Source organism: Carex rostrata, chromosome 4 (genome assembly GCF_964058835.1).
Source record: "Carex rostrata chromosome 4, lpCarRost1.2, whole genome shotgun sequence".
NCBI classification, from domain to species: Eukaryota; Viridiplantae; Streptophyta; class Magnoliopsida; order Poales; family Cyperaceae; genus Carex; species Carex rostrata.
The window spans coordinates 4244449-4259044 of NC_135921.1; the positions used below are offsets into that span (position 1 = coordinate 4244449).

Below are 14596 nucleotides of genomic sequence, written 5' to 3' on the forward strand. Positions count from 1 at the left end.
TGCTATGGATAGCATAGTGGCCTCTATGCTACGACTCAATATTCGAGTTTTCAAAATCCAAACGGTCGATTCGAACCGTTCATCTTATTCTCCATATTAATATCTGCTTGGAGACCAAATTTTATAATTTTCTGAATTTTTTTACTATTTATTAAGCCACTTTGAAAATCGCTAATCCAATGGTTTTACTGTTTTGTGCAGCCACCGTTGGATCAACAATTTTGTAAAATACTTAATAAATAGTAAAAAAATTCCGAAAAATGTAAAATTTGGTCTCCAAGCAGATATTAATATGGAGAATAAGATGAACGGTTCGGATCGACCGTTTGGATTTTGAAAACTCGAATATTGAGCCGTAGCACGGGAAGCCACTATGCTATCCATAGCACCCCAGCCTAACTCATATATATGAGGAGGGTTCCAATGCCTCATTTTTTTTTATATCTCATCATATCTCATATTTTATATCTTCATTTTTTTCATATTCAAAGTCTAAATTGTTGATCCGAACCGTTCAACATAATATTCATACTAAAATATGGTTAGGGATCAAATTTTATAATTTTTGAAATTTTTTTACTATTTTTTAAGATGGGTAGAAAATCACTGTTTTTTCAACGGTTCAAAAACAGTGATTTTGTACCTATCTTAAAAAATAGCAAAAAAATTCCAAAAAATATAAAATTTCATTTCCATGCATATTTTAGTATAAATATTTTGTTGAACGGTTTGGATCTACAATTTGGACTTTGAAAACGAAAATATAAAATATGAGGTATGATGAGGTATGAAAAAAATGAGGCATTGGAACCCTCCTCTATATATATATTCTGTTCCTTCATCGGAAATTTCATCGCCAGGCTTCTCTTTGGTCTTTCTATTTGATGATGCATTCTTTCTCGGGTGAAAATGGACCAGATATTATGCGTTCGTATCCTCATCCGTACTCGAATTTATGCAGATTTGAATATCTGAATTTTTGGATACGGATAGTTTGGATATGGATACAAATACGGATTGGTTTATGCAGATACAATTTCAAAAAATAAATAAATTGTGCATATACGAATACAAATACGCATATGGTTTAACTTTTAGAAGTGGATGCAGATACAAATACAGATAATTGTTCGCATCCTTATGTTTTAATTTTTCAAATAACTATATATTTACTTTTTTTAATATTAGTATGTATTAATTTTTCATATATCTGTTTATTATATAACTATGTATATATGTTTAGAGAAAATAATGTTGTTGTATTTTATTTTTTATTTTAATTAAAAATACATCATGTTGGTGATTATTAAACACATATATTTTAAATATACGAATATCCATTTAATATTTGATCCGTATTTACATTAGAAAAATAAAAACGGTCCGTATTCGATCTGTTTACATCCCCGATCCAACAGCTCTGTCTCTGTTGCTTGCTTCATTGGTGAGGCCGCATCGTCTGCATTAACTCCAAAGAGAATCTTTTTAGTTAATGCATATGAATCGTCTGATTGTAAACGGAGCCCATCTGGTCCATGTATATAACATAGGGGGTCTTTAATATTTGTGTGGATCTAATTCGCAGGAATCTTAAAGTTGATCGGACGATTCAGATGTATTAACTCAAAAGATTCCTTTTTGAGTTAATGCAGAGGATACGAATTCTTCATTGGTGAGGTCAAGCCTTTGGCCTTATGTTTCTTGCTCGATCTTGGAATTCCACCTTGTTTGATACAAGTATAATATAATAAAGGAAGTCAGATTGTGCAGAATCCTTGTACTTTCATTTATCACAAATGCCTGGCCTGATGCCAACACCAACATTTACTGAATCCAGTAGGCCCAAATAATCCAGCCCATTAGGCCCAAAATAATTTCAAATTCTCAAAACCGTTTACAAGAAATTGGTAAGTACGGAGACTTCAGTTCATCCAAAAATTATTTCACTATATAGGAATGTCTTCTAATGGGCATAATTTGCATACACTGAGGTGCAGATATTTGCGTTTTACCATTAAAAGAAAAATGGATGCAATGTAATATATAAAACAAGTAGGCTATAGATAGAAAGCAGGTCAATTAAAACACAGTTGAGTAATCTAGCCTAATTTTTTTTTTAACAATTTAGATTTGGCTTAATGCAGCGCAAAGTAATATGTAGCACTGTTTAGACTATAGTCCATGCGCTGAATGAAGCCAAAATCACTCTGTTAAACTCTTTACCCAAAATATCTCTGCTGCATTTTAAACAGGGGAAGTTAGAAGTTAGAACCTTATATCCATACAAAACCACAAGTATCTTATAATATCATGGTTAAATATGCTCCAACTGCATTAACCGGTGACATGGTAGATTGGTAGTAGTCATCACACGTGACACTACAAGAATGAGACAGTATCCGCGAAGATAAAAAGTAACTATAAAGGTGTTTTTTCTATATCAGGTCAAGCATGAAGCACATCTTCCATCACTTTCCAGAAATATCCCATTTTCGTCGGGTCCTTCGACATTGGGTCAAGCATGCCAGAAACATCTCATTTTCATCACACATCTTCCATCACTTTCCAGGACACTGCTACATGAAGCACTCCTTGATTGTCTGGTCCCAGTTCACGAGCTCCGGCATATAATCGGGGTCTAAATTTATTAATTTGATGGTATCGTAGCAGTACAAATGGGAACTCAATATCTCTGCCATTACCAACTTGAACTGCTATTTGAGCATATCTATCAGCAATAATGGCTACTTCAACCTAGAACTAGAACAGTGAATTGAAACTGAAAATTGTAGGATTATCGGCTTCATTGCGGACTTAAACAAACATTGTCTTTGATAATTATCAATGACAGAGTTTGTTCTGGGCACAAGTGAAAAGGTGGTCGATGGGACAATGTCGGAGCAGCAGCATTTTCGCATCCAGTGACAGCACTGACAGGATTGCCTGTGTCATCACAAGTAAAGGGTATTATTGCAACAGATCATTGCCGGGCCCAGATGAGACGAGCGGTAGGCGTAACACACTCAAAGATGCAATAGATGCCTCTTCTATACATGATATAACATGTCTGTGGCCTACCAATTGGTGAAATATAATTGATTGAAAAAACATGACAGGAAGATCATGTTTTACTTCTGATCATCTGAAGCTGTGGTTCACAGCCTCACAGTTGTTGCAAGACATTCAGAAAATTATATTAAATGACTTCCATATTTTTGCAATTATTTTCCTAAAGCAATGTTCTTCAGTTTTGAATTACTTAATTTGTTCTCTTCACTGGAAGCATGCCCATAATTATTGTGTCATATATATATTTAATGGTTTCTCTAATATCTTAATTACACAACAATTCTCAAATCTCCACAAGGACATAATATATGATGTGTTAATTATTTAATCTAATAAAATGTCCTTGTGCAGATTTGAGAATTGTTGTGTAAATAAGATGTTAGAGAAACCATTAATTATAATTTCAGACCAACATATCCACTATTAAATTCCTATTTTATAATTCAGATTTATTACTTTTTTCATTTGTTGTTGGTCTGAAATTAATTTTTGGTTCTCAATAAATCAAATCTACTTTGATTGAAGTTACTTTTTAGTACTTGTATTGTATGGGCCTCTGTAAAGTAATGAATTCTCTCTCTGATCTCCACACCAAGATTTCCTGGCTCCACCTGGTGAGTGATGGATACCACTCAAACAGCACTTCATCTAACACAATTGTTTTTATTATTGAACACATTATATTGCGAGGCTATGGTACTATGCATAGCGCGGATTGTCAGTGCTATAAATCATATTTGTGTTTTCAAAGTCAGTTAATCTGAACCACTCAATATTAGTGCTCTGAACCACTCAATATCAGTGTCGTTCCTGAACATTTTGAGGCTCGGGGTGAGAGAAAATTTTGAGTCCTTTATACATATAAATTTTTTATCAGACAAGCTAATACATTTCCATAAATACTTCAGCACCATATACCTTAAGTCATTTTTACATTTTCAAAATCTAAACAGTCGATCCGAACCGTTTAATATGATATTCATATTAAAACGTGCTTGTAGACCAGATTTACATTTTTTGGAACTCTTTTACTATTGTTTAAGATAGGTAGAAAATCCATTGATTCAGAAGATTTTGAACCATAAAAACAATGATTTTCTACCTACCTTAAAAAATAGTAAAAAAATTCTAAAAAATGTAAAAATTTGGTCTTCAAGCGCGTTTTAATATGAATATCATGTAAGTATTGAAGTACTTATGGAAGCGATTAGCCGGTCTGATTTTTTATTGATATGTCAATAGATCATATATAATTATAGAAAATTTGAGCTCTTTATATATACAAAATTTGGGCCATAATATTTTATTTATTTGTAATATATACAAATTAATTTTATGTATATATATATATACAAATTTTTTTTTGGGCCCCTTGGATCTTGGAGCCCAGGACGTTCGCCCTGGCTGCCCAGTACTAAGGCCAGCCTTGTTCAACATGAACTCCATATAAAAATGTACTTGTAGGTCAAATTTTACATTTGTTTAGATTTTATTTACTAGATTTTTTTAGATAGATTGAAAATCAATTGATCTAAAAATAATAATAAAAAAAATTAAAAAAAAATGTAAAATTTAATCTAAAAAGTACATTTTCATATGAAGGTGATATTAAACTATATTAAACTGTTCATATTCACTATTTAAACTTAAAAAATAAAAAGTATCCGCGGTATGGAGAATACCATAATCTCACTCACCATTATATAAGCGACATTATGATAAAATGTCACTTTACTTTGAAAAGAAATTACCAACCAAACAAGTGAATGGAATGGGAATAGGGGATCAGAGATTTGACCAGTGAAAAAAGTACCCAAAAAACAAGGTGCGACAACTGGTACAAAATCTAACCAATAGGATTTAAACAGAGCAATAAAAGCCCAAAACATGTCTGGCCCCACAAGTCAAGGGGATCATGGGCCCACTATACCATGTTTCTAATATACGGTCCCTTGGCTAACCTAGTTCATTCGACACATCGATAACACCAAATTCTAATAAAGGCCCAATGATGAGAAATTATACCTTGTCATGATGGTACTAAGGTCCGAATCTAACACTTGTCAAATTATGGTCATGTTAGACCCCGATTTGATTCGGGTTTGTTTCTCGTTCAACCTGCCATAAAAATGGACCCGCATGCCTGTACGATCCAGCATTGTTTGTGCAGTGAAATATCACCAAAGTTGTTTCCATTATAGCCTTTGGTGGTACCGTACGCTGTCCATTATATCAAAGAAGAAGGAAGAAAAACAAGGCTGCTCATGAGCCGAGTTGTGGATAATTTGGATTCAACTCGTGAACTTCTGAGCCGAGTTGAAAATTTTAATTTGGAATCAACTCGCGAGTAACTCGAGTCGAGGCGAGGCGAGTCGACTCGTAACTCATAATGTAATATATAGTGAGACAATTTTATTTAATTATAACAAAAAAAATATTATATAGTTTATCAAAATAATACATAATTAAAGGAGTAGAACTAGGGTCTTCTTAAGTTCATCAAGTCCCTTGGTGAACTCAAGTCTAAAACCTGTCAAATCAGCTTCAAATGATGAATTTGAACCATTGAAATCCGCCCACCTTACGAGAGATGCATCTACATGTGAAAATTTTAAACATTCGAATTAATTTATTATAAAGTTAATCGGTCAAAATTAGGAGGTTAATAAATTAATTTTAATGCATTCATTTTTTGCTGATTTTTTTTATAAATATCCAAAATAATAATTAAATTTTAAAAACAACCAAAGTTGCATAGGATTTCAAAATCTACCGAAACTGCAAATTTTTTTTGCGCTAATTCAGTCTAAAACCGCAAAAAAAAATTGTGGTTCTGGAATTCTAAAACAACAATTTAAAAAAAAAACACAAATTTTTTTTGCAGTTTTGGAATTCCAAAACAGCAGTTAAAAAAAACGGAATTTTTTTTTGCGGTTTCAATTTTTTTTCATTTTTTTTATTTAAGTAGAAATATTTATAATTTATTTATTTTTTATATTGAAATATTAGAAATATTTAATATATTTCTTTGAAAATAGATGAAATACTGTATAATTTAATTTATTAGAAAAACTGCTACAAATAACCCGGATCAACATTTTTCATGCCGGATTTTTTGCGGCTATAAGAAAAATTAATATATTTCTTTATGTGTTATTGAAAAAAAAAATGTTTAGATTGTCAGTTATTGATTCCGGTTGAAAAGTTGCTTCTAAGTAAATACATAAAATATTGTCATCATTCTAGTATATTTAATCTAAAAATTTGTATCAATTTTTGAATAAAAACAAAAAAAATTTAAGTTATTTAATGATTGTTATTAAAAAGAATTCTCAAAATAGATACAATTTTTTATAAATTAAATGTACTAGAAGGATCACAATATTTTTTGTATTACCTAGAAGTGACTTTTAAACCGGGATCAATAACTCAGAATCTAAGTATTTTTATTTTCTTCAAATAACTCATAAATAAATATATTAATTTTTCTTACCACCACAAAAAATCTGGCATGAAAAATGTTGATCCGAATTATTTGTAGCAGTCTTTCTAATAAATCAAATTATATAGTATTCCATCTATTTTCAAAGAAATATATTAAATATTTATAATATTTCAATAAAATAAATAAATTTTTTTGCAGTTTTAGACTGAATTACCACAAAAAATTTGCGGTTTAGATAGATTTTGAAATCCTGCGCCACTTTGGTAATTTTTTTTTATTTTTTTTGGATATTTATAAAAAAATTCTCATTTTTTTAATGTTTTTTTTACCGCTTGACTTTATACTAAATTAATTTGAATGTTTAAAGTTTTCATATGTAGACGCATCACTCGTAAGGTAGACAGGTTTTAACGGTTCGGATTCGTCATTTAAAACCGATTTGATACGTTTTAGACTTGAGTTCACCAAGGGGCTTTGTGAACTTAAGAACACCCTAGTTCTACTCTAATTAAAGACATAACATAATGAGACAATAGCCAATACATAATTGAAAATTACGAAAATACTAAAATAGTACATAATTAAAAATTATCAAACAGATATGGTTTAGTCGTTTAAGAAGCGGCGATTTTTTTTTTGTTTCAAGCAGCAATACAGTAGATCGTGGGAAACATGTATAATGTTTGGGGATGAAAAAATTAGGAATATTTCGATTAGAGTTTGATGCGAGTCCAACCGAGTTAATTCCAAAACGAGTTGGGGGTAACTTGGATTCGACTTATAAATCAACCGAGTGAGTAAACTCAAGTCAGTTTTGACTCGAACCAGTTTCAACTCGAGTTATTAGCGAGTTGAATCCGAATTGATTCCGAACTGAGGATCGAGTGGTCAACTTTTTGTGCAACCCGGCCTAACAATAGGTACAAATTCATGAAGCGGCTTTTGTTATCATTTTGAACAACTGGAAATAAATCTGCTGTTATTCCGATACCAACGGTTAATCTTCGTTGAGATTTGCACATGAAAAAATTTCTTCATTGAGAAATTTGAACGGTTGGAATCGAAATAACAGCTGATTTATTTCCTGTACACACTAGTGGAAAATCTGGAATCAGGATCGGTTATATATGCATATTAGTATCGGAATACAACCGATCCTGATGAAGGCGATACTGATACTACAATAATCTGGATCGGTTAAATAACCGATCCAAATAGAAACTATCAGGATCGGTTTTTTATAAAAAACCGATCCTGATACTATTTTTTTTTTTTTTCAAAGTTGGCTCTGCAAAAAAAATATATGTATATAGTATCAAGATCGGTTGTTTATAAACAACCGATCCTGATACTATTTTTTTTTTTTTTTTGCAGAACCATCTTTGAAAAAAAACAGTATTAGGATCGGTTGTTTCAAAAAACATAGATCATAATTTATCTAAGCACAGAGATATATATATCAATTTACCCAAAAACATATATCATATCCATTTATTCACACAATCGGGCTTGCTTCCATTTGTCATTTCATTGAAGAAAAATTGCAATATTATTCTTTTAGGATTTATGGTACCCAAAGAATTGAAACCGGATTGATTTGATAAAACAGAATACCATCCCATGTAATTTCAATCCAAAACTAAACTAGCCGAATTGATTTAAATGAAACCGAATTGATTTGAAACCGAATTGAATTGATTTGATAATTTGAAATTACTTAAACTAGCAAAACTAATCTAGCAAATTTACCTAAACTGAGAGGCGAGCGGACTGAGAGGAGAGGGCCGAGCACCAAGCACCGAGCACCGAGCGAGTGAGTGGATTTATTGCACCGAGCACACTTGCGTTGAGCACCGAGCACTCTTTTTATTGAGCCGATCGGACTGAGAGGAGACGGCAAGACGGAGGGAGAGGAGGAGACTTGCGGCTAGAGGAGACAAGGAGTTGAGAGAGTTGTAATTTTGAATAATGGAGAGACGCAAGGAGAGAAGGGATGAGCGCGGAAAAATAAAAACTTAAAATGGACTATCTGGATCGGTTTTTTGAAACAACCGATCCTAATACTATTTTTTTTCAAAGATGGTTCTGCAAAAAAAAAAAAAAAAAAATAGTATCAGGATCGGTTGTTTATAAACAACCGATCCTGATACTATTTTTTTTTTTCAAAGTTGGTTCTGTAAAAAAAAAAAAAAAAAAAAAAAAAAAAAAATAGTATCAGGATCGGTTCTAAGCTAAGAACCGATCCTAATTATCAAGTATTAGGATCGGTTCTTAGCTTAGAACCGATCCAATTAGTTCATGTGCTGTGTTTTCATTAGCTTTTAGTATCGGTTTTATTAATAAAACCGATCCAGATAGGTATTAGTATCGGTTGGTTCATACAACCAATCCAAATAGGCCGATCCTGATTTCAGTTTTTCCACTAGTGACAACTACAACACGTGATAATGTGTGCCACCTTTCAATTACATTGGTCATATAACTTTTGAGTTCGTATCCCCTCAGGTACCTGAGGTACAATTCAAGACATGGACGGTCCAGATTAAATCCAGCTGGGCCAAACTCAATCCGGAGCTAATTGGGACCAGTGTTGTAAAAAACGTCCGTTTAGGCCGATTAGTCGTTGGCAGTTACTAAACTATCATGAATTTTTCTGACTAATTGGCTGATTATTTCCGATTATGACCTGTTATTCCTGATTATTTCCGATTAATAGTTTGGTGATACCCTGTCCATCCGACAACCGCATACCGTTATTTACAACACCGATTGAGACTGTAGGTGGTCTGCTTTGAGATTTATGCCACATGAAAAGAACGGTCCAGATTTCTGACTTGCACCTCAGGTACCTGGGGTGATACGGATTCATAACTTTTAGCATGTAACAAAGGCGCTTTTATTTACTTCTCTGTATATATATATATTTATGATTGATGATGAACTAATGCAGGTAAAACAATTTTTTTTTTTTTTTTGAAAGTCAGGTACTACAATTACAGAAATTGCGTAGGCTTAAGACTTTTCACTGTAGCGCTATCCTCCAAATTATTCATTTTTAGCATTTTCTCAAATGAATAGATGAATAATTAAATAGATTTCTATCTTTTTATTTTTTGAATTATTCGCAAATTATTCACAGAATTGATTTTCTTTCTTAATGTTTCGGGATTTTGATATATTTATATTACAAGTCAATATAATATTATCTATATTCCTTCTAAAATAATAAATGACTGTATATAATATGTCTATTTCTAATGATAAACTTTCTAAATAAATATATAACCATTTGACTAAATGAATATAATTTACAGGAGCATTGCTTGAATGTTAATACTTAACAGTGACAAAATTAACAAAAACAAGCTCATATATATTTAGGTGCAACTAGATAAAATTCAGTTGCATATTAATTAATTGGTAAGAGGGAGATGCTTACAATTTGCATTCCTCAAAACTAGAGAAAGATTAATATATTAGTTACTACCAACAAACCAATTTTCTTCTTCAAATCTAACCATAATTAATTAAGATTTCTCCCTAAGTAACAAGTTATATCATTGACATTTTTATTGCTACTATTGCTACTCTCTGTTGAAATTCTCCATAATTTTACAGGAAGTCCTTGCTTAGGCACTGGAAATGGGCTATATTCTACTTCATTGCTGGATCCAATGACCTCAAACCTACATCAAGTTCAACAAAATAAGTTAGAAATTATGAAATAAAAAAATAATAATATTTTTCACTATAATATTAAGGTAAAAATGAAATGAAATATATATAGTTTCTATACATGATGCTAATATAAAATTCTTCAAAAAGGAAAAACAACCTACAGCCGGGTCAATTTTCCCTTTCTATAGGCACTTAGGCTGGTACCCTTATGGAATGATCATATGGAATTTTGGATGGAGAAGGCTCCAAATGGAGCAGCAAATTTTTTTAGTTTCACATAGGACCACATGAAAAGAGAATATTTGCGTATCCATCATTGTATCTTGCTGGATTTTGTTCCGAAAGTCATATTTGGTTTTGGATTCTGGGGCTCACACACACACACACACACACACACACACACACACACACTTTCATACAATGACTCACCTATAATTGGTAACTAAGTGGTGAATCAGGATCAGTATCTCTATCCTGGCAAGCTCGTTACCAGGACAAGCATGCACACCGTTGCCAAATGGCATGAATGTGTTCGGTTTCGGCGCCACCTGTAAATAGAAAAATGCAAAAAAAAAAATCAATTATCTTCACAAGTCAAGTTTTCTACAATGTGTCTTCTTTCTCGAACGATCACACGTTGATTGAGAAAACCAATTTTGTATTTATCAAAGTGATTATGTGTTGTTTTGTTGTCTGGAAACTAGGCAGAGCTGTTGCTATCTAGAACTTAGAGATGAGTCAAGGGTACTTGGCTCTTATTTACTATTATTGTCAAGTACACAATTCAACTTAAATTAACTGTTTCCAAACTTAGATACTGACACGTGTTCGGCTATATATTTTAGTGCATGTTGAATTAATATTGTTATATACTTTCTGATAATTTATGTTGTTTATCATGCTTCTTGGTGATGTATTTTTGGTCAACAATAACGGAAGTTCAATTTTTACAAAATTTCACCCCATTTAACCCAAGTAAAACCATCTGGTAAAATAAAAATAATCAATGTGTGCATTAAGTATTGTGTTGGTTCCAGAAAATCTGTAATAAAAGCTGGGGGTCAAACTGAAAACAACACTTCACTGTTAATGCACAGACCTCAAATTGTTTTCATCTTATACGATTGGCCTGACACTAGAAAACTACAGAAGAACCGGATTATACCAGAAGAAATTGTGGATTAAATGGGGTGAAAGCAACAATTGCTTAAAAAGGGAACCAGACATGACGAAGAGGGAACAGTGACCTATAAATTTGAAACACACACCTTGAATCTAGAAGGGTCGAACTTCTCAGGATCTTTAAAGAACTCGGAGTTGTGATGCATATTCCTGAAAAGTGGCATTACCTTCCATCCCTTGGGGATAAGATATCCTGCGTCATACCCATAATCACATTAAATTTTTAGCAACAATATTATATTAATTGTTTTCAACTTTTACATATAATAACATTATCTAGGTCCACATATTGGAAGTATGGGTCCGGATCCCCTAAAAAGTAACCCAACTTTTGAGTTTTGGATTGAGACTGTTCGATTCGAATCTGTCGTTTGAGATTACCTCAGGATTCAGATACATTGTTCGAATGAATTATTACAGATTCAAATCGAACGGTCCCGATCTAAAATTTAACTTTTGAGTTATTTCACTGGATCTGAACTCCATATTGGAGCTAAATATAAATTGACTCCTACTTGGACTGCTTTTATATTTTGCACTTTTTGGACACGTGGAGGTGTTTTGGAGAACCAAATCAAGTACAAGATAATGTTAGGATTCAAAAAAAAAAAAGTACAAGATAATGTTTTCAATAAAGAAATATAAGAAGTAGGAGGTATAATCAACACTTCTTTCTCTGTCAACATGTGCTATATTATGTAAATAAGCATTTATATATGAAGTTACCAACAACTCAAATTTTTAATTTTTTTAGTTGTTGAAAAATTTGTATATAAATTTACCTTATATAGAATAAATCTTGTTGAATAAAGATGTTCATGTAATAATAGTTTTCAATGCATGTAAGTACGGTTTGAGATAAAATAGGTGACAATTTGGGTCCTTGTAGCAATTATTGTAAAGAGATTGGTACCAATGCGAACTGAGTGTTATATGACATTCCGTACCTTTATACTCCACGTCAGCAACTGCTTCCCTAAACGTAAATGAAATGATACTTGCCATCCTTAAGCTCTCGGATATAACCTAATTTTACACAAGCATGCAAATTAATGAAAAAAAGGTGTAAGAGCAAAAAGAAAGAAGGAATTATCACAATCACTTTTTATACCCATGCAATCATTGGCACAAAGGAAACAGAAATGCAACCTACAATTATATATATTTGTTCTTCTTTTATATATTATTTCGTTACATCTCACTTTCATATGTATTTTGTTAAATTGGAGTTCTTGTTTTAAATAGCAATTCTTTGCTCAGTGGAGAAGGAAAAATGTGACTATCCAATATGTCATAATTGCTAATTACTAATGGATTGGGGCTTACATATACTATTGGTGACACTTAATTAATTTAATAGTACATATATAATATATGATAAAAAAAAATGAGAAAGTAATAATTGCTTACCCTATTTGTAACAGTCATACTTCTAGTCTGGCCCCATGTCAAAGATTTCTTTCCACACTCATTAGCCTTGTAGATTTCCATTTGCTCAGCCTACACAAAAGTAAGAAAGTTGTTAATATAATAATATCCAATGATCATTTAATTTAATTTAGTACCAATTAATTTATGTCAAAGGAGACAACTGTTATTAATTCATTCACACCTTTACAAGTGCTAGTACTTCAGGATAATCATGGAGGTACTTGAGAATCCATGTAAGTACACTTGCAGTGGTATCTTGTGCAGCAAATAACAAACCTATCACATTATCTGCAATTTGTTGATCAGTGAGTTTGCATCCATTCTCTTCATTTGTACTATCCATCAAACATCCCAAAATATCATTTCTTGACTCTCCTTTTTGCCTTCTCTCTTCCATTATCTCACTCAAAATGCAATTCAACCTTTTCCTTGCCTATATAAATAAAAAAGGAAAAAAAAAATATATTTTTTTAGTGTAATTAATTTTCACCACAATGCAATAAATATTTAAAGAGAAAAAAAAAACAATGTTTTTTTTTTAAAAAAAAATTTCTTACTTGGATTGCTTTACGGTACAGTGTTCCCGGAAAATTGATTGCAAAAGAATTGTAACCTCTGTCTACAATGCAATAGTTGTGCTTTAATTCCTTCTTGTAGTGATCATCTACATGTCGGCCCAAAATGATAAGAATGGCGACGTCGAAAGTTAACTATATCACAGTGTACAAATTAAAACGCGTTAAGAAAAATATTTAAATTTGATAAGTTAAAAAATGTAAGGCGGTAAATGCAGATAAACATACCCTTTTCATTACATGGTAAGTGGTCTCCACTTGTCCATCCCACATATTCAGAATAGGTTTCACGATCATCTCGATATCTGGCAACATGGCACGCAGCGGGTCGAGGCTTAATGCAACTTGAACAAGTTTTCTTATCTTAAGATGATAATCTCCTTGGTGGAAGAACAACGCCGACGGTCCGATCATGCGTTCTTTGCTTTTGGGGAACGTCGATTTGAAAAGATGCGCATGAGTCACTAAAACGAATCGAGCCGCCTCCGGGCTAGCCAACATGACACAAGGGCAACCCAAGATATGCGTCTTGAAGACTTCGCCATACCTGCGGTTACAACAAAAGAAGCATTGTCAGCGTCAGCCGATGATCGATCATTTGTTATGGTTACGTACGGTGCATGCACTATGAGTTTTTGAAAGAAGATTAATATCAAACCTTTTTATTTTTGAGCTGAAGAAGAGATTTGGATTCTGAGAGTAAAGTTGAAGGGTTTCTCCTAAGTAAGGCCAACCCATGGAACCAGGTGGAAGTTGGGGATGATTATTTTTTACTCTTCTGTTGTTTTGTTTCATGAAGAGAATGGAAAAAAGGAAGAAGAAAAGGAGACTGCATATTAGGCTACAACTAATCTCCATCAATATTTCTCTACAAAATTTCAACGGGAAACAAATTGCTATATTGCTTGCTTGGATGAGCGCGATGAGATCGAATTGAAAAGAGGAAAGATGTTAGAGAGACGATGGGTCATGCTTTGGCATGCATTGGTAGGGTATTTATAGAGAGAGAAAGGGGCTTGGGAATTAAGACCGGAAGAGAGAGAGAAGGCTAAAGGAATAGGTGGATAAGGACATACCACACATTTTTGGCAGCTGAGTATATCAATATAATTAATGCTATAATTAATTTGTTTTGAGTAGTGTTCTAATTTTTTTTTTTATATAATTACCGCCAACAGATATATTAATACTAAAAGAATTTTTTAAAAAGGTTTAC

General features: G+C 32.5%; 1 protein-coding gene across 1 annotated transcript; it reads right to left on the minus strand.

Moving 5' to 3' along the window:
- Positions 1–9866: 9866 nt before the first annotated feature.
- On the minus strand, positions 9867–14346 carry LOC144552768 (abscisic acid 8'-hydroxylase 3-like). The gene is made up of 9 exons (XM_078300758.1): positions 14039–14346; positions 13609–13927; positions 13363–13515; positions 12987–13238; positions 12785–12874; positions 12322–12400; positions 11461–11567; positions 10622–10740; positions 9867–10200 (listed from the first exon to the last, which is right to left on the minus strand). Exons 1-9 carry the CDS (start codon positions 14236–14238, stop codon positions 10038–10040), a joined length of 1482 nt encoding a protein of 493 aa, XP_078156884.1. The 5' UTR covers positions 14239–14346; the 3' UTR covers positions 9867–10037.
- Positions 14347–14596: the final 250 nt, after the last annotated feature.